The following is a 19862-nucleotide window of genomic DNA, read 5'->3' on the forward strand; positions in this document are numbered from 1 at the left end:
CTATCCCAAAGAGACAAAAGTCTGAATGTTTAAAATAAATAAATAAATGAAAGCTATAGAAGAAGGTAATACATGCATTGAGCAGGCTAGAACAACTCTATTGATTTTATATTTATGTGCCCAGCTTATTGTCAGAACATAATAAGGAAGCTTAACTTTCATAGGGTCTCACATATGTCAAACCACACTAAACACTTTATACTCAGTACTTACTTAACCCACCCAAACACTTCATATTCATTGTCTTATAGAAGCCACACAAACATATAAAATATGTCCTATTTTTATCCCCATTTCCTGGACCAGGACATTAGATACTAGATCTTGCCCTAGGTCTCACAGGCAGCGTGGCTGAGGCAGGATGTAACCCAAACGTGACTGGCAGCAAGTCCATACCTCAAATCACTCTACCAGCATTTGTCATCCTGGGGTTTGTCACTCCCCCAACTCCCAGGGGTTCATGTTCTCTGGGTTCAGTGAGCTTTAGGAAAGTGTTTGTTTGTTTGTTTTTTAAGATTTTTTATTTTATTTTATTTTATTATTTTTTATTTGAGAGAGAGACGGTGAGAGAGAGCATGAGAGGTGAGAAGGTCAGAGGGAGAAGTAGACTCCCCGTGGAGCAGGGAGCCTGATGCGGGACTCGATCCTGGGACTCTGGGACCGTGACCTGAGCCGAGGACAGTTGCCCAACCAACTGAGCCACCCAGGCGCCCTGTTTGTTTTTTAAGAATTTATTTATTTTGAAAGAGAGAGCACAAGCCAGGGGAGGGACGGAAAGAGAAGCAGGCTTTCCACTGAGCAGGGAGTCCGATAAGGGGCTCAGTCCCAGGACCCCAGGATCATGACCTGAGTTGAAGGCAGATGTTTAAGGACTGAGCCACCCAGGCTCCCCAAGAAAAGTTTTTACATATAGTGTTTGCATATCTAATTACAGTCTACAAAGAATTATTTGCCAGTTAGAAAGACTTCTCCCAAAGAGAATGAAATTTTGATTTCTTAAGTCAGCGTTGCTGAAAATGGAGCCCAAGCAACCCCAGGGTGTCTTTGTAAGATTTCTTTATAGGACATCTCTTCCTACCAGCATGAGGGCAATCGACCTTATACTGTGTGAAATGTATGCCAGCTTAACTATTAACCTTGCCTTAGAAATTCAGTTTAGAATTTACTTTAGGTGCTTCTATGCTATGTTTTAACTAAATTACTTAATTAAATGTGGGCATTCAAAGAAGTGTTAGTACTTTACTTTTTTAGTTGAGTGTATGCAACAAAGCCACTCATATATTTCTGGTCTTCTATCAGTTTTCCTGAGGGAAACATATTTAATTTTCTGAGGGAAAACATATTTAATTTTCAGATGCTGGCTTACAGCCAAGTACATTTATTAACAAATCCTTTTGACAGGTTCATATCTCTAAGATAAGAGTTACTGAAAATCAGACCAACTTCTATAAATACAAGTTCTGGAACTAGGAAACAAGGGACATTTATTAGCCACCTGTGTAGCTGATTTGCATATGCAATCCTTTATTAACTTAAATGAGACATTGTGATTTCTTGAGCACTGTCGTTCTTCAAAAACAGTGACTTCAGGTGGGTTTTGTTAGGAAATATAAGGTGTGGAATTCAGGAACATTACTGTTGGCTAACCATATATATAATAATTCTTATTGACTAATGAAGCCAGTCTAAAAACATTTTCTATGAATAATAGAACTTTACATGGAACCATAACAATTTTGTTAAAAGTTATTCTCTGCTTTGGGACTTTGATTCTGGTTAGTTTTTGATTCCTATGCTCTATAAAGATTTATAGTATGAAGCACATACTATGTACAGGTACAAGACAGGGGTGAGGTTGGCACAACTGATCTACCTTTTCAAAATGCATTTAATTCTATGAACTAAGGAGACCAGTTAGAAAACAAATACTCACAAAGTGAGAGTTGTGCCTCATAAGGATGCTCAACATTATTTAAAGGAGGGTTTATATGAATAGGAGGTTAAAGAAATCTGGCTCTGTAGTTCAGTTTGATTTTATCATTTTCTGTTGATAGTCCTTACTTTTGGAGAATGTGATTTTCATGCCTAGTTCTCTTGGTTCAGAACCATTATTAATTATTTATCTTAAGGGGCATCATGGGAGTGATATCTTGGAAGTTTTTATTAGGTCCAAGTTTACTTGCCTGTAGTAAGTCTATGCTTGTGTCTTGGACAATATCCATTTCTGTTGGACTTTGGACATATTTCCTATAGACAGAAATAACTGTTCTGTCCCAGTTTCCCAGTAGGCCAAGTTCAGGGACAGGCCCCAATGCTCTACTGCTTTGACTTTGAGTGGCCCTGGTTTGCTCAGGGCATGGAACTAGAAGCTCTGAATCCCTTGACCCTCCAAATTTCTCCCATATAAAATACAGGATGCCAAGTTAAGTCTGAATTTCAGATGATTTTAGCTAGCAGTAAATTCATTTTGTTTGCTATTTCTAGCCTTCCTATTAGACTTTAGTCTCTTCATATGCAAAATATGGATAGTAATGTTACTTGCCTTTTATGCCTGCTTAAAACCTGGTGTATACATTTTAGCTGATGTGGAAATTCTCTTTAGGTAACCTGTCTAAAGTCATGCTCAAGTATTAGAGCCAGTGTTCTGATTCTAGAACCCCAGCTTCCATATGCCTCAGAAGATGCTGTCGATAGCTAAGATCCACTAATGAATAAAGTAGCCAATAGCAATGTTAAACATTATGTTAAAAATATAAATTTCAACACAGTTGCCACATGCTAATTTTTTGTTAGTATCCATCAGAAAGCCTAATATCTACATCAGCCCTTATATGCATATTTAAGGCTGAAAATAAAATTCAGGGAAGTAAACATTTCTCACAATTTTCCTACTCTATTTAATAAGGCACTAATTCAAACACATCACAGAACATCTGAACTTTGAAATCTATCAGCCCTTCAAAGGGGACTCCAGAGGAGTTAAGAATGCGTAAGAGTTGGGGTGCTTGGGTGGCTCAGTGAGTTAAGCCGCTGCCTTCGGCTCAGGTCATGATCTCGGGGTCCTGGGATCCAGTCCCGCATCGGGCTCTTTGCTCAGCAGGGAGCCTGCTTCCCTCTCTCTCTCTCTCTCTGCCTGCCTCTCCATCTACTTGTGATCTCTCTCTGTCAAATAAATAAATAAAATCTTAAAAAAAAAAAAAAAAAGAATGCTTAAGAGTGGAACTTAAATGTTTAACGTCTCCACTGTTCAGTGCCTTCCTGTTGCTTCCCAGCGACGTCCAAATCTCTCCGCACGGCGTTCGAGGCTGAGATCTGGCAAACGCCAGTGTGCGGCCTCAGCCCCTATTAAGTCTCAGTTAGGAACCCCACCCTAGGGCCCTCGTCATTCCTCAACTTTGATGTTCTTTCTGCTCCAGTATCTTTTTTGGCCTTGCAGTTTCTTCATCCTGGAAAGAATTTTTCCTATCTCAATCATGGGAAATCTTTATCTCCAGCTCCAACATCCAGTTCTATTGTGACCCAACCTTTCTCTCCTCAGCTCTCTGGCCCTGTGGCTGATTTTTCTGTTAATACCCACAGCCTAGAGCTTGCCTGGCGCTTGTGTCTCCCTCCTCCCCCGACAAACCGGTCATTCCTCCTGGTCAGGAGGCTCTTTGTCCTGTGCTTTTCCACCTATGACTTAGTGCCCCAGAGTAATGCGCCAATTATCTGTCGACCTAAACTGAGTCCCATAGCACGTAGGCCTCTCAGAGCAGCGGCAGTGCCATTAGATGGAACATTCTGAAGCCACCCAGCAAGGCTCCATTACTTCAAATACACTCCCAGGGACCAGCAGTCGTGTTTCTGGCATTTAAAACAATATTCTCCCTGTTGTTAAAGAAGAATATAAATTCACTATAGGGTGCTTGTGAGAGAAAGACCTACACAAAACATCATCATTAAACTACCTTTCAAGGGCAGCTGCTGCTCTTTTCAAAATATGGCAACTTTGTGTTTTTCTCAGAATTGCTCAGCAGAGCCCCCATGGAAGGTCCACGAGGACAGAAGGGCGAGCCCTACTGGGTTTGAGCCCCAAGCCCAGCGTGCCTCGGCCATCTGACTCCTTAGTCACCACGTCCAGCCCAGTCTGCAGCTTGCTGTCTGAAAAGTGGGAACACTTGTGCTGATTTTTATCCTACAGGGTTTCCTGGAAGATCAAATGACAAATTTTGGATAGTGTTTTGTAAACTAGAGAATACTGCATGCCTGTATGTTAGTGTGCTTAACTGTACCAGAGATGGCTCTATGGCTACCTGGGGCCATCAGACCGAGTCCTCAGTTCCTCCTGGGTTTGTGTCTAGCTCTATTCCTGAAGTCACAGATGACCTTCGCTTCACTAAAGAGAAAGGAATGGACTTTTATGGAGCGCAGCTGCCTGTCTGGTTCTGTGCTATCTACCTTATTCTTGTCTTCCCATAGCACCACGGAATACCCTTTACAGAGGAGAAAAACGGAATTTCAGTGAGCAACGCCATGGATACTGCAAGATTAAAACTAAGGTAGATCTGATTTTAAATCCCATATTCTCTGTGTTTTCACAGTAAGAGAACTTCAGGGGGAAAAGTTTTCCTGGAATTCTTATCATGTACATTTCCAGTGATCCTAGGGCCTTGCTTGACTGGATACAGATTCTTTTGATTCTCTTAGAAAAGGTCAAAGAAGCTGTGATTGCTTCAACTAGTTGTGATTACTTGTGACTATTTCTAAAGAGTAGACTAATGTAAAAGCCATTTTCAAGCTTATGAAAGGGAACAAATGGTGGCTATCTACCACGTAACTTTGTCTCGTAATTTGTATATTTTAACATATAATTCAGAAGATTCTGTGGCATGGCATCTTTAGATTTAAAAAGAACTGTTGAGAGACACTGGAATTTCCTTCTTGATAGACTGTTAGTTTTGAAGAAGATAGATTTATCTTTTTAGAACTTAATAATCTGATTTAGAGGTGGAAAATTGGACTCAGTCAAGGATGAATTTTTAAGTACACATCAAGGGAAAAAAAACATTACTACAAATTCTGAGGCTGTGATTAAAAAGATATAACAGCACAGAGGATCTGAAATGACATTACAGTACAGAGACACATGAGGGTGCTCTAACCAGCTGCTGTAATAAATGAATTAAACTGTTCAAATATTAGGGGAAAATTAAGGCCCACTGTGAATGGCAGTGTTGAATTCGCTTTGTAGTATTGGCTAAGTATAATCTTGGAATTGGTGTTTTCTCTTTTAAATAAAGCATATTGGTCCCCGACCCGCATTTTAAAAAGTAGAAGATGTTCATCATATTGAGCAATATGGGAAACACTGAAAAGCACAAAGCAGAAAATAAGAAGGAACGGACAGTGCTCTCTGATCGGGGAGACTGTGTCTTTCTAGAGCCAGGCCAGTTGGAGGTTTAGCTCAGGAGGCCTGCCTTCAAACACAAGCCCAGCCTGTTCTCATTTTGATTCCACAGACCTTCTGCTCGTAGGAAGGGGGAGCAGAGACTGGGGGTCTAATGACCGCAAGAAGAGAATTAAAGACGCATGTTTATCTCAATACATTCACTCTCATTAAAGTTCATATTCACTGACATCATGCATCTCCTTGAAATAGTCTGCCCACCCACCATTAATTAAAGCCACATTTTAAAAAGTCAGTGTGTGCACTTTTATTCCAATCAAAAGTAGCCTCCTAGGTTTTGCAGACTAGGCAGGAGAATATCTGAGGCCTGACAGCTGTTCACCTCTACACAGTGAAGAATCATGTGATTTATATTAAAAGTCACATTAAATCAGGGCCTACGATATAATAGCTAAGATCTGTTGTCTTGAAGAAGTGAAACATTCAAAACCTAACGGCCTATTAAGCAAAATTAACATTTCTTTTGACAAATCGACATTCTTTTAGTTACAGCATAGGACCATATGGCTTTACCTTTAGGAATAGTCTTCTAGATCTAACTACACACCCTGCTTGAATAATTAAGCAGCACGCTCCTATCAAAGACACCACACTTTATAACTTATACATGTGGTATCAATGTCAAAACAAAGGTCAATGTAAATTTTTTTAAAATCTAAACCATTGCACAAACAGTAATTACCAATACTTGTAGGATTACACAACCATAGTCTATATTCTTGGCAGTAGTCACTGTAGGTTCGTAAATTCAAGAAAATAAGGAATGTTGACTTTTAAAGTTCAAGAAAGGTACTATTTGTAAACAGCTCAGGTCACACTCATTTTATTCCATGTGTTAAGCAAGACTTTCCTTCCAACTTCCTTTAAATGAGATTTGTTCTTTCCATGCGCCTAGTAAAAGGGTTTTTATCCAAACAGATCTGCATTCTTTTCGATTCTTTTTTCTATTAAAGCCCTCCTGGGGACCTTTCAATTTTATGCTGATCTTTCTTTACATATTAATGTCAAGCACATTTTTGTTTTGTGTTGATAAAAGACAAATTATGATTATCTCTTCCCATTGGCAATTCGATTATTCTAGAATGGTTCTGACCAAATATTTCATTAGTTTATGTTTTTTTTTTCCACAAAGAGATAGATAGAGTGTGGCATTCAGACTCTCTAGTTATTCTGGTCCTGTCACCAGGCGGAAAGAAGTGGCACATCAACAGATCTGAATACTAGCTCTGAAATGGTTTAATCCTGGGCAAATCACCCCTAGACTAGGAGTTGAACCTGAATGCTAGTACCGACTTTTCTACTGACTTTCCCTGTGACCTTGAGCACCTTAGGTCCTGTTGCCTCATGCAACAAACGGGGGCAAGGAGGCAAATAATGACAGGGTACCCACAGCCCAGGAAGTTAGTCAGGACTAGTAGATAAGGGGCCAGAGCACCTCTTTGGGGCATGTCTTTCCCTGGTCTACTTACTCATCCAGTCCCAGAAACTACAAAGTGGCGCTTTAATGAGTGAGAGTTGGGTCTGGTTCTTAAAAAAGCATCTCTAAATGTAGAGGTCAGTAAGCCATACCTGGTGGGTTGCTTTCCTGAAGAGTTTGAGAGAAGATGCTCTGGGTCTTGATCCCCTCAGATACAAGCAATCAGTGTCCCACTGGTACGTGGGGTGAATCCCTATCCTCACCCACAGATTCTATCTCCTGTCTAGATAATACAGTATCCAGAGGGACCATAAAACACTTGATTTTAGGGGCACCTGGGTGGCTCAGTGTGTTAAGCCACTGCCTTCGGCTCAGGTCATGATCCAGGGGTCCTGGGATTGAGCCCCGCATTGGGCTCTCTGCTCAGCGGGGAGCCTGCTTCCTCCTCTCTCTGCCTGCCTCTCTGCCTACTTGTGATCTTTCTCTGTCAAATAAATACATAAAACCTTAAAAAAAAATTAGAAAAAAAAAAAAAAAAAACCACTTGATTCTACACAATGCCAAAAGGAATGCGTGGCCTCCTGTTCTGCTGTGGGAAGGAAGGTGGAGTGCCGGTGGAGACATTTCAATCTAGGCCATGATATTCTTTAGAATCTATGGCAGGGGGCAGGGGGCAGGGGGCAGGGCAGTGGGAAGTTGGACTGTATAGCATTTTATCAACTCTAGGAAAGCTTAAGATAAATTTGGCTTAAGTGATTTATAAAGCCATGCAGTCTAGAAAATCACGAGCACCGTAGTCATCCATACCTTCCTGCCGGCTCTGTTGTTGTGAAGGTTCATCAGGGCTCTGGCATCCTTTCCCTTCCTTTCCTTGGCGTCCACAAAGGCTCGGGCAAATTTGATCCCATAGTCAATGTTATCACTGCAGCCACCCCAGTCGAAATTGCCCTTGCTGTCCTTGGCGGTTCCTTTCTTCTTTGGATCACAGGAACAGGATTTTAGTTCTCCTTGGCTACAGGCCCTGGTGATGGCAAACACAACTCCAGCTGAGGAGACGGCGTAAACAAAGGCAGATTCCCGACTACCTGCAACAGAAATGCTTATCTTAAATGTGGTCTGGAATTGCTAGTTCAGAATAGTTTTCACACTGGGGCTGTTGAGCGCTTGCTCTGCCTCTGGCGTCCTTCGCCATGGAGCAAGAAGGTTCTGGTGTTCTTGAAGGATTCTCTTCTAGAGCCAGGGCTCACTTTTTAATAGGAATTGTTTCTGTATCATAAAAGCTTTTGTCAGATTAGGCATCTGTGTGACAACCATCCTTCAAGTCAGTTAAGCATATAAAAGAAAATGCAGCAAAAGCCTGTCTTGCCCACTCCTGGCTTTACATTCGCCTCCTGTCCTAGAGGAGAGGAATGCCGCCTCCGAGGCCTTCCTTCCATGTGTAACAGAGCCTGAGTTCTAGGATTCTGTCATTCCACTAAATAGTTTAGTATTCATGCTATGGGCATCTCTTCTTGAAAAATCCTTTCAAGGGGCGCCTGGGTGGCTCAGCGGGTTAAAGCCTCTGCCTTCAGCTCAGGTCATGATCTCAGGGTCCCGGGATCGAGCCCCACATCAGGCTCTCTGCTCCTCGAGGAGTCTGCTTCCTCCTCTCTCTGCCTGCCTCTCTGCCTACTTATGATTTCTATCTGTCAAATAAATAAATTAATTAATTAATTTAAAAAAAAAAAAAGAAAAATCCTTTCAAGCTTGCAGGCCTTAGTGAGGACACTTCTGTCACATAAACAGTGGAGGCTGAAAACTGAATTCAAAGACACCTAGGGGCTGAGGCCGGGAAGAGAACTCAGGCAGTGACCAGCTTTGCGCGTTCCGACCTGGGGGGCAGGGGGGTTCTGGTTCGGCATCAACTTTCATGAGTAATTCAGAGATGGTTGAAGGCAATAGGCAATATCCTTCAGTTACATACTACGTCTGACTATTAAGGTGAATTTACTTTCTTCTGGAACACCTGCACTAATCACTGGTATTGGGTAAAAGACAGCGAAACGCTTTTCTTTCGTTTTCTAGAAGGAAACAAATTTACCGCCTATAATTAGACTTGGGCAAGAACACTTTGGGGTGCTTTCTTAGAATTGTTCTTTATTAGGGCACAGGCTACTTTCCCTTACAGGCTGAAAGGTACATATTTCAGTGCAATAACTACATTAAATTATTTTAATAATCTGTAGTAACTCATAACATGGTGTTGTGGTACAGTGACAGATATAAGGCTCTTTGGGGTCCGTGTACACCTCATTTTTCAAGTGGAGCAGTATTTCATTGTTATTAGCATGGCTTTTTATTAATGGGTGCTGCAGCAAATATATTAACAATCAAAATAAAAGCTCAACAACCTAATGCCAATGCAAGGCAGAAAGTGGAGGGCCATTCAGCGATGCAGTATGTCAAGACGAGTGTGACTTTTTGAACCGCGCAGCTGGAAGAACAAACCACCTTCTCGCCTTGAAGCCCTACTTGTTTCCGTTTGTCATTCACTGTGAAAATTTATTATATGTCCCTTGTAATATTTGCTCTGCTAGTCTCATTATTAAAAATCAGGAAAACATATCTACACCATATTACATGGCACTTACCTCAGCCTTCAAAAAATATCTCCCCTGAAACCTCTAACCATCAGAAAAGGAATCCATCATGCCCTGTGTTTAGGTAAAATCAATTATATGAATATTTGCCATAGGTAGCAGGTGGCACTCTCCAGGGAGGAATGGGATGGTCAAAGAGCTATTTTAAAGAGTTCTAGATTCTATTACAAGGATCACAGGTTTTCTAAGTGAGCTGAGATGTTTTGTGAAAGAAGGCGATTAATAGATACTAATGTGGCTTAATCTTAGGTAGTGGCTTTCCGATAAGTAAGATTTTTATCACACCCATTTTATCACAGCCAGTTTAGGAAAATGGCTTGTCCATAGTTAACCCCTTGATCTGCTAAGGCCCGGTTTTGTATTTGGCATATAGTGCCAGCATGGAGAGATGGCACAGAGGGGGTAGATTCCAAATGCTTAATGTATTTAGCTCTAGTTTCATTCCATAAGATGAAAGAAGAACAATTTTATGAGGTGATCTTTTAGGGGAAAGGTATGGGAGAGGTGGATCATAGGATGTCAGTGACCAGACACTATTTTGAAAGCCGTAGAGGAATCAGTGGCCTAGGTGCAGAATTTATCCTGGCATAACTTGCAAACGATGATATTGACTTGTTGGCTGAAAGAAGGAAGAAAAATCCCTGAAAATCTGCTGTGTTTCTGAAGGAATTTCCAAAGCAAAAATATCACCTTTGTAAATATTTGTCATTTATTTTTAAAACACATTACTAAAGAACCAGATGTCTATCTATTTAAACACAAAAGTTAGCACATTGACTGACTTTTCATTTTTACCTCCAGATGTTTTGGTATCATGTAGATATGGCCTTAAGATGTTTTCAGTTAAGTGTCTTAGATGAATCACTAAAATGCTATGTGTGAAATAGTAGCACATTTCAAGAGTTGGCTTTGTAACAGAACAAATTTTGATCTGGGGCCTCTTAGAAAAACTGATTCTCTTTAAAACCATCACAGTATGAAACAAAATCCAACTCTCAAAGGTGGTACTTCCTGATGTGGTTGAAGTTTCGCTAATTTAGGGGTTGAGAGGGATACCTGGGTGCCTCAGTCCATTATGCCTCCGCTTTCGGCTCAGGTCATGATCCCAGGACCCTTGGCTGGAGCCCCACATCCAGCTCCCTGCTCAGCAGGAAGCCTACTTCTCCCTCTGCCTGTCACTCCCCAGACTTGTGCTTGCTTGCTCGCTCTCTGACAAATAAATAAAATCTTAAAAAAATAATTTGGGGGTTGAGATAAGTCAAGAAAGGTTTATTAAGTGCATAGGCATCACTTTTTTTTTTTTTTTTTTTTTTTTCTTTCTGGGGCAGAGGTTGGTTACTGGGAGGGTAAAACACTAGAAGCTCCACATTCTGGAAAGTTATGGGTGGTTCAGCTCTCTCTTTAAATGCTTGCATTTCTTTTTCTTTTAATACATTACAAGGATGAGACCTGCTCACTGTTTTGTTTTTTAAGGCTTATTTCAGAATTCTGGAGGTGTACTCTTGCAGGAATATTTCTGGGTTTACTAGTTTGGTCTTTTAAGTTTCTCTGCCTATGGTTGGTGATAGTCTGTGGAATGAATGAATTGCAAATGTTTCCAGAAATTGTTCTGTCTTCCTCTAGCTCTCTGAAGCAAAAGAGGCTAGTAAATGTTCTCCTTTTCTCTAGGACCATGGGATATGTTAGTAACTGTTATGTTCTCCGCATCAATGGTGTTGGCCTTTGCCTTTCCTATTCATCTATAAGGACATTTAGGTTTCCAAAAGAGAGAGTTCTTCACAACTTAAGATGTGAATTTCCCTCCAAGCAATTAATTGTAAAAATCTTTGGATAGCTTCATTGGAATTTCTTGATTATTTCCAGGATAAACTACTTTAGGCCAAATTCAGCCCTCCCATAACCAACACAAAATCATCACCGACAGTCACAGGAGTTTATATAAATGTCCAGGAAGAAAGCTGGCCTTCTGTGAAGAATGGAAAGAAATTGTGTAGCATGAGTGTTTTAAGTTTTGGGTACTTTGGCAAAACATTCAGCTTCATCTGAAAGAATTCTGAAGTACAGCTTAGAGTCTTTTTTACCTGAGTCCTGACACTCAGTCAAACTAGCACCACATCCCCTAGTTCTAACCTCTTCCCTCACAGCAACCCTACAGCCAAGATTAAAGGATTTTACAAATGAATCCCCAGCTTTGCTAGACATTTTATCTTTAGGTTCCTTCCATGGGCAAAACTGCTTCCTTTGATTGCTGATCTAAAGGTTTTTATTCAATATGGAGACATCTGAATGGAATTTTGCAGACAGAATTTGGAGGTGAACATTTTGTGAAGGAGAAGGATATTTAATTTGTAATGACTGAAAAATGATTGTGAGTACTTTGGAAAGAAAGTCCTCACATAGCCTTAAACACTGAGAGCCTGTCCACAACATACCCAAAGATCACTTGTGTTAGATATTTGTAAACTGTCTCTAACAAGGTCCAGCACTTTAATTGATTCACTGGTGAGCTAATCTAGGTGAAGTCTTAAAATTCCATGTAGCTGAAATTTACTATTAACCTTTCAAAAATTTGCGATGTCATATTGAAACTCCAAAAGGAATGCACGAGGATATAGTTCTTAAACTAGAGAATAAAATTGCAGAATATCGCAGTAAATTAACTTTAGGGATACACTGAGCGAGAGTACTACGCCCTTGGGGGATTTTAGAGACATTCAGTTATGCATTTGGCCTCATAAAACCCTAGGGCTGTGATGATTACATGATAGAAACACCCTCTGTTAAGCATTACCAAGTGTACAGCCTGGACAATTTTCTTAGGAATGGGGGGGGTGGGCAAAAACAAGTGTAGTTTCCTGTTTCTGGGGTTCACACATAAACTGTTGTGTTTTCAGTCGGATTTCCCAATAACAAATGGGCCGTACTACTTCTTGAAGAATGCTCATAATGCCAGGTTAAGGGATGGGTATTTTTGACAATGAAATCTGATTTTCAGTTAATTTGCTACTTCCCATATTCAGGAATTTTAAGAAATTTATTATGTAATTAGATGTGTTTAATGCTCCTTCTAAGTAAAACAGAAACAAAACAAACGTGTGTTTGAAAACAATGTATTCATGGTTCTCACCCAAATCCTCCATAAATATTATTCTTCCTAAAATGTGCCTTAAAAAGAAACAAACAAGAAAACAACAACAACAACAACAAAAACAGGTGCTCACTATGAGTTCATACATTCATTCAACCCATCAATGAGTGAATGGTACCAAGCGAGTGCAGGAAAGAGAGGCTAGTCCCTGCCTTGCAGAATTTATAATCTACTGGAGGAAAAAAATGTTGAATTTAGACACAGAGTGACCGCAGCTGAGTAGCTGAATGGGAGATAAAAGGTTTGAGACAGAGATTTGTCTCTTCTTCTTAATATACACACAGGGTTTTTGTTTTTTTTTTTGTTTTTTTTTTTGTTTTTTTGAAATACATACTTCTTAGTCAGTAAACGATTTGAGTATTCCATCCTGATCTGCTCAAATCCTCTGGAAGTTTCAAGTCCCAGAAAGAATAAACAAGTCAAGAGAGCCCTGTGACCGCTTCCTCCTTTCTCCTGAAGACAAAATCTGATCTTGGAGAAACAGGCAAAGTAGTGACAGGATATAGACGGACAGAGCAAAGAGCCAAGAGACAGTTCATCCTAAGCTACGCCTGGCCTCCTTCAAAAGTTGAGGCGAGTTCCTTCGTTTCTCTAGTCGTCATCTGCAAAACAGGGACAGGGCCAACCCAAAAGAAGCAGCTTCTGACTAATAAAATGCAAGACAAGATGAGCAGAGTCTCTGAAGACCCAGTCAGGGGACAGCCCCGTGGAACTCCATGAAGGCAGGGGACTTACTTCGGAGCAGGACCCTGCCAAAGAGGCTGTGATCCCGGTCCAGCGTGTTGCAGTTCCAGCGGTGCTGGCGGAACTGGTGCTGGCACTCTGCCGTCCACTCGGCCACTCCCAGGCCAATGGCCCGCATCACGTCCGGGTGCCGGTGGCACAGCTGTCGCTGGCGGCTCACCAGGCCTGGCACATTGTCACACATTACCCTGGAGGAGCCACCTGTAGCTCTCATGTACCTGCAAAGGACCAACACAGAGGTGAAACACCACAAAGGGCCAGGGCTGGTGTCGTGTTGCCCAGGATATGAAAGAGCTCAGAGCTTGGTTCAAATAGGAATTCCTGATCCTCTGGAGGACATTGGAAAGCAAGAAGCGGCATAGTAGGCATGGGAATGATCTGGTAAAGCCACCCCAAAATGGAGCAGTGGCTGTGTGTTCTGGACAGGAAACCAGGGCCACCTGATGATGCTCTGCTCGTGGTGGAAGAGTCAAGGTCAAGAGTGAGGGTGAGGGACAATTAATGGGTTTGGGGAAGAAGGCTTCAGAGACCTCGCCAGAGATCACCGGGGAAGGCTCTGATCTCCACAACACAGTGTGTCTGGGCTTCGCTTTGGGGGACGTCAACCTTTAGAAGCAGCTTGCTCCCATTTATTTGACCTAACGTTGACATGTCTTTAGAAACTGTATCTGTCTAATCAACGCCTGCTCGTGGCATCTGATGTTACACTCTCCTCACAGACAGGCCCTTCTTTCCTTACCAAAGCATCCTTTAAATATTTCCATTTTTCTAGCTCTCTTTGGCTTTTATAGAGAACCTTTGGAAAAAAAATTCTTTCTATTGTTATTAAGGACACTAAATGTTTGGAAGAATCAAACAGTGTTACAGCTCCATGAAGTACTTTTGAAAAGAAACTTTAACAAAAAATTACATCATCATCTCTACCCAGATGTTCTCTATTAGTTGTGAAATGTTTAGAAAGGTACCTTTTATATAACCCAAGCTGCCATAGGTGTCTTTTGAAGCGATCAAACAAGGAGAATGTCTTTTTCTTGTATTTTCATTATTTTATATGATCATAAAATCGTTACAGCTGTGACTTCCAAAAAATATATTTAAGTGACAGCTGAGAGACAATGCGACAAAAGCCTAGGCAATAAATAATGTTTATACACCCATGGAAACAGAAATAGTCATTTTATTGAAAAATGGTCACTCTGATAAATCAATCTTTGATCCTGTGTCAGCAATGTCAAGGCTAAACGCCTTCCTGTTCAAAGCGGCTTAGGAAGGAATTGAACCCTTCTTCCCATCAACGCTTTGGCTTGCTCCTTTGAAGAGCTCCAGGGTCTTCCTAAAGCTCCTTGCTCTAGTCTTTAATTTGGCTGAGACTCCTTACTTATGCCAGATTCTTTTATAAACAAAACAAAAAACAGCCCACGATAACTGGTCTTTCTGAATCAGTATTTTAGTATCTGTTCTGAAACTTGCAGGTTCAAGGACATTACAGAGCTAACAGCTCCACCTCTTTTCAAGATCAGAAGGAAGGGAGATGGAGTGGGGAGAGAATCTGCCTTTGGAACTTTTAGCTATGCTAAGACCTGTTACATTTCAACATTCTGCCATTCCTTTACTATGCAAAATAAATCGCAGACCAGCATACAAAGGGCAGCAAAGTTACTCTTTGGAGTGACTGTGATTTTGAACAGGGTAGCATCTTAGAGCCCCCTGGGGCTGGATCTTCATGTTAAGGCGGTAATCTCCACCTGGAGGCAACAAGAGGTCCTTCCGCCCCACGGGGTGAAGCATTAGGAATGTGGAAGGACGAGAAATAATGCAAAATCATACGCTTTGCGTTGTGCAGCTCTCCGCTGCCAGAACTGGCCCGTCGGTTTATCATGAGGCAGTTTTACGGGGGGTGCTGGAGGGGGGAGACTGTTGTAGTTTTCAAGGTGAATTTTCACACGCACACACCCGCGTGCGCGCGCACACACCACATACAGACGCCTGTGCTACAGAGCTGGAGACCCGGCTAGCGTGTCTCTCAACGGGATAAGAAATTGGCTGATTTTGCTGTCGCTCATTTGGATCCAAATCAACCAAACATCCGAGCTCTCATTTGAGGGAGGCTGTGGGGTTTTTTGGGAGTTGTCAAAGCTGGAATGGTCTTCTATGGAAAAGCAAAGGGGCTGGGGCTGAGGCGGTACGAGAGGACAGCAGCTGGGGGTTCCGACTGGAATTTCGATGGCCGTGGCCGCGGAGAAGCGCCACCGGGAAAGGTCTATGTGGCTAGTGCGTTCCCCACTCCCATCTCCAAAATCCCCCTGCACCCGTGCGCGTGGACTTACCACCATGAAGAGCTGACCTCAGGGGTGAGCCAGGTCAAGAGCAGAGGGAGCCAGAGCCAGATTCCACCGAGAGGGGCGTTCATATTAACCCCCTTGCGTCCGCATCAGGTCAGACTCCGTGTGCGGGCGCCATGCGTGCCCCGAGCAGAAGCGCTCAGCGCCGGGAGCGCCTCGTCACGGCTGCCGGCGCCTCGCCGCGCCCCCGCCCCCCGCTCGCGTCTGCGGCGAGTGGCGAGACTCGCTGATAAAGTTTCAAACCACCAACGGGGCGAGCGATAAAGGCCAGCCCTGGCCGCCTCGCCCACAGCCCAATTCCCCAGGCGCGGCGAGCGAGGGCAGCCCGAGAGCTCTGCGCGCCTCCTGCGCGCCCCTGGCCGTTCAGCTCCCCGCCTGCCGGGAGCAGCCGAGGGAGGGGGTGCGGCGCCGGGTGGGGCGGGGGGCGCGGGTTTTATACAAGGGTGGATGAAATGATGGCAAGAGATGTCTGGAGATGAGGTGAGGCGGGGACAGAGGAACACCTCCGCGTGGCCTCGAGCACCCGCGGAGGCAGGCACCTTTCGGGAAGCTCCTGGTCAGAGAGCATCAGTGGGGCTCCTGCCACAGGACCCACGCGGCGGAAAGATGAGGCTACCCTCCCGCAAACAGAAGTCTCCGAGGGTACAGTGTGGGAAAATGAAGGACAGGATGAGGAGATTACTGTGTACAGCATGCAAGAATCCAGAGGTGATTTTCAACTCCTTGCTCCGCGTCTCTCCCAACGCCAAGAGGAAGAGCGAGTGGAGATTTGGAGCTGCCGAGGCGAAGCCGGGCAAGGTTGGGGAGGGAGGGGCCAGGCCTCGGGGAAATGAAGACCTGTGGCCTTGATTCCTCGGAGCTGGGCTTATATACAGAGCTCGCAGGGTGGGGAGCCGGGAGTCCATGACCCTCCGGACGTCACCCAGGCACCCTCAGCCAAAGTGTCTGGGGAAGATGCGGATTTTACGCACACTCAGCTCCTCCCCGGCGCTGGGGAGCGCAAAAGATCACATAGGGAGGAACCGAGGCAGTGGGGAGCTGCCGGGGGTCTGTGCTCCAACACGAGTCACGCCTTTGCGCCTTGCGGGGGTAAAAGGACCCAAGGGTCCTGGATCTGGGCCCCCGCACAGAGCCAAGAGAGGCTCAGGCTCACGGGTGGAGCATCTTAAGCAGCAACTGGCTTGTAGCCCCGCCGTTTATCACCGGAAAGGAAGGAAGACCAGGAACTCGTGGCGGCCGTGAACTGTTCCATTGCTCTTTTCCTGGGGTGGAGGGACCCGCCGCCCGCCAGGGGAGCGTGCCTTAGGGAATGGGGAATGTGTTTGCACGTTGAGGGTGGGGGTGGGCGCCGCATCGTTCGCAGGGTGAGGAGGGGTGACTGTCCAGATAGAAAGGATAGGCTCTCCTCCACCCACTCCCAGGGCCCGGACTAGCGGAGCATCAGCTCTTGCTGGGCGCGAGCTCGGTGAGACGCTGGACGGGGCCAAGCTCAGAAACGCCAAAAACCTGAAAGATGCTGTCATCGCCACCCCCATCCCCCCCGCCGATCCCTGGCAGGTCCAGCCCCTTCCAGGCTGACCCAGATACATCCCTGTTTGGGTCCGGAAAGGGAGGGGAGGGAAACAAGCACCGCGCCACCCACGACTCGGGAAGAGCAGGGCTCTGCGCCAGGGCCGCTCCATATCGCTGGGCTGTGACCCAAGGGAAGTTCTGGTCGGTCTGTGCCGGTCGTGAGGGAGGGGTGAGGAGGGCTTTGGGCAGGAGTGGGTGGGGGTTGCGTTTCTGCTCACAGAGCGCACACGCTGGTGGCGGCGCGTGAGGCCCGGTGAGTGATGTGATAGGCGCAGAATAGCAAGAAGAAATCTCATTTACCTCTTTGCTTTTGCTCATAAACCTCCTTCGTGAATGAAAGATAGGAAGAACAAGTTACAGTTTACTCCCAGTCTACTTTGTCCACTTTATGCAGTAAATCTAGACAACTGGGACATGTGGAAGAAATGAGTGGCCCCAGAGGAACCCTAAGTTGCCAAAATTTCACTTCTACCAGCAAATAATGTAGGGATGTGTATGTGTATGTTGGGAAAGGTAGGCAGCTGTATGCTTCTCTTATGGAATGTGAGACCTGAAACAACCTAAAAAACACTCCCCAACACCAAGTTCCACCCACCTCAACACCTCCTGTCCTCACAGCTAAGGGGAGTTAGACATATGAGTGTGACCATCATCTTAGAGGCCCTTCCTCTCCGCCCAGGGAATTATTGAGTGGCCAGCACATCTGCCCTTCAGTTGTTGGTGAGGCCAATGGAATGACCTAAACCTGAAACAGACCTTCTGGAAAAAGAACGGGCCATCCCCAAAGCTAATTAAATTCCACTCCAAAGGACTTCATGCTGGGGCAGAAGTACCACATGACTTGCAGAGAAGAAATCAGCCTTGGTAAAAGGCAAAAAGCTGAAAAGTTCAAGAGAAGCTAAATCCAGATGTGAAAATAGGTCCGCCCAAACACCCCTTCCTGACCTTGTCTAGAGGCAGTCTGGACCAGATGACTTGTCTCTTCCAGATCTGTGATTACATTTCCCTTTATTCTCCACCCCTATTCACTTTGACCCTTTATGAGCCCGGTAACTCCTCTTGCCACGGACAGGTCTGACTTTCCTCTCTTCTCATCTGTACTTCATTCTTCATGCTCTTCAGTCGGACCCTTCAAGTTGAACATAGTGGGGTCACTACTAGAAGGAGTTGGGAAATGCTCAAGAAAATCCAGAGAAAGAAAGTTACTACAACCCTCACTTCTCTTGCAATAAAAACTACCACCCTAAAGCAGAGCTGATAAATAATGAAGTAAATTACATATGACTTCAGCTATGCTATAGCAGATGATGAGGTAAGGAAAGGCAGGGTTCAGAGTGCCATTAGATCTATAGATGTTTGATTTTTTTTTTTATTCAGTGAAAAATCTCAAAATTGACTGTAAAACTCACAATATACAGAACCCTATTCTCTTTCTGGAGATTAATGTTGGTTTGCTTATAACTTCTGTATAGCACCGTAGCCAAATGAGTCAGTCTATTTTCTTAGTTAGATCCATTGTTTGTCTAATCTCCCAGGGCAGAGAGAGAACTAATTTACTACCAGACCATCTCCACCCTTTAAAAATGGAGTTACTTCTTCAACCAAATAGTCATTTGTGTTTCAGTCTGAACTGGCTTCTTCCTAAGGCAGTGACTCCTAATTTAGCTACTCACTAACCAATGATTCAAAGGCCTAGTATCTCCAACTTAGATTCAGTGACCTCAAGTGAGAACATTCTGTATTAATAGGATGGGTCAAAATAGGAAAGAAAAAAGAGTCCTTTTATTTTCTAAATCAGTGAGTATCATATATATTACAATATAGGTTATATATCAAATAACAACATAGAATATATATATCATTACATTTTTTTTACTTGCTAAGCTTATCCAACTAAGAGTATCATTTACATAACATAGGTTCATTTTGAAATTTTAAGTTTGCTTTCGATGCCCTTAAAACCATTGCCCCTTTCCCTCTTTAGTCACTACTAAAAGTAGTGACTAAAGTGTACGCTTACCTATTCATCATCAAAAATTCCTCTTACAAATAGTTAAAAGCATCAGTGACTTAAATCTCAGTGTGCATTTAAATGCACACCACAGATTTGCTTCTAGCCATGAGAGAGTAATAGGTATCTGACTTGTTCTACTGGGAAAAAACCTCTAATGTGACAAATCTTTTCAGGCGTTGGCTGATAGGTAGCACACAACTATGATCTTTGAGAGAAGGAAATACATGAGGTATGCTCCATGACTATTGCATAATGGTCCTGGTTTTTCTGTTGAAATGCACCTCCCACCCGCCCTCGCCCCCTACTTGAGGGTGCAAGAAAGTGAAATCCATACAGAGTAGTCTCATTTATGGAGAACTCAGAATCTTGGGCTATTGAAGCAGCTGAAATTGGCAGGGTAGCATATCTGAAAGTAAGTAGCTATGAAAAGGGGGGCCCTAAAAGTCTACATGGGGATTCACCGTGGATCCTTGGCCAAGAGCTGAGATGAATATGGACATGACAAGACTCTGCATGGCCTAGTAGGTATTGCCTGCTGCA

General features: G+C 43.6%; 1 protein-coding gene across 2 annotated transcripts in view; it reads right to left on the reverse strand.

Annotated features, from left to right (window-relative positions):
- WNT2 (Wnt family member 2) overlaps positions 1–16386 on the reverse strand; it is a 59181-nt gene extending 42795 nt beyond the window's left edge. For both annotated transcript variants that reach the window (XR_007121582.1, XM_047695527.1), the window contains exons 1-3: positions 15722–16386; positions 13386–13612; positions 7671–7948 (exon numbers count right to left, since the gene is read on the reverse strand). Coding sequence is in view for 1 of the 2 variants with exons in the window: in XM_047695527.1 (XP_047551483.1) it covers positions 7671–7948; positions 13386–13612; positions 15722–15804 (588 nt within the window). In the remaining variant the exon portion in view is untranslated. The remainder of the gene's footprint in view (positions 1–7670; positions 7949–13385; positions 13613–15721) is intronic.
- Between the last annotated feature and the right edge of the window lie 3476 nt (positions 16387–19862).

This window comes from Lutra lutra, chromosome 11, assembly GCF_902655055.1.
Source record: "Lutra lutra chromosome 11, mLutLut1.2, whole genome shotgun sequence".
NCBI lineage: Eukaryota > Metazoa > Chordata > Mammalia > Carnivora > Mustelidae > Lutra > Lutra lutra.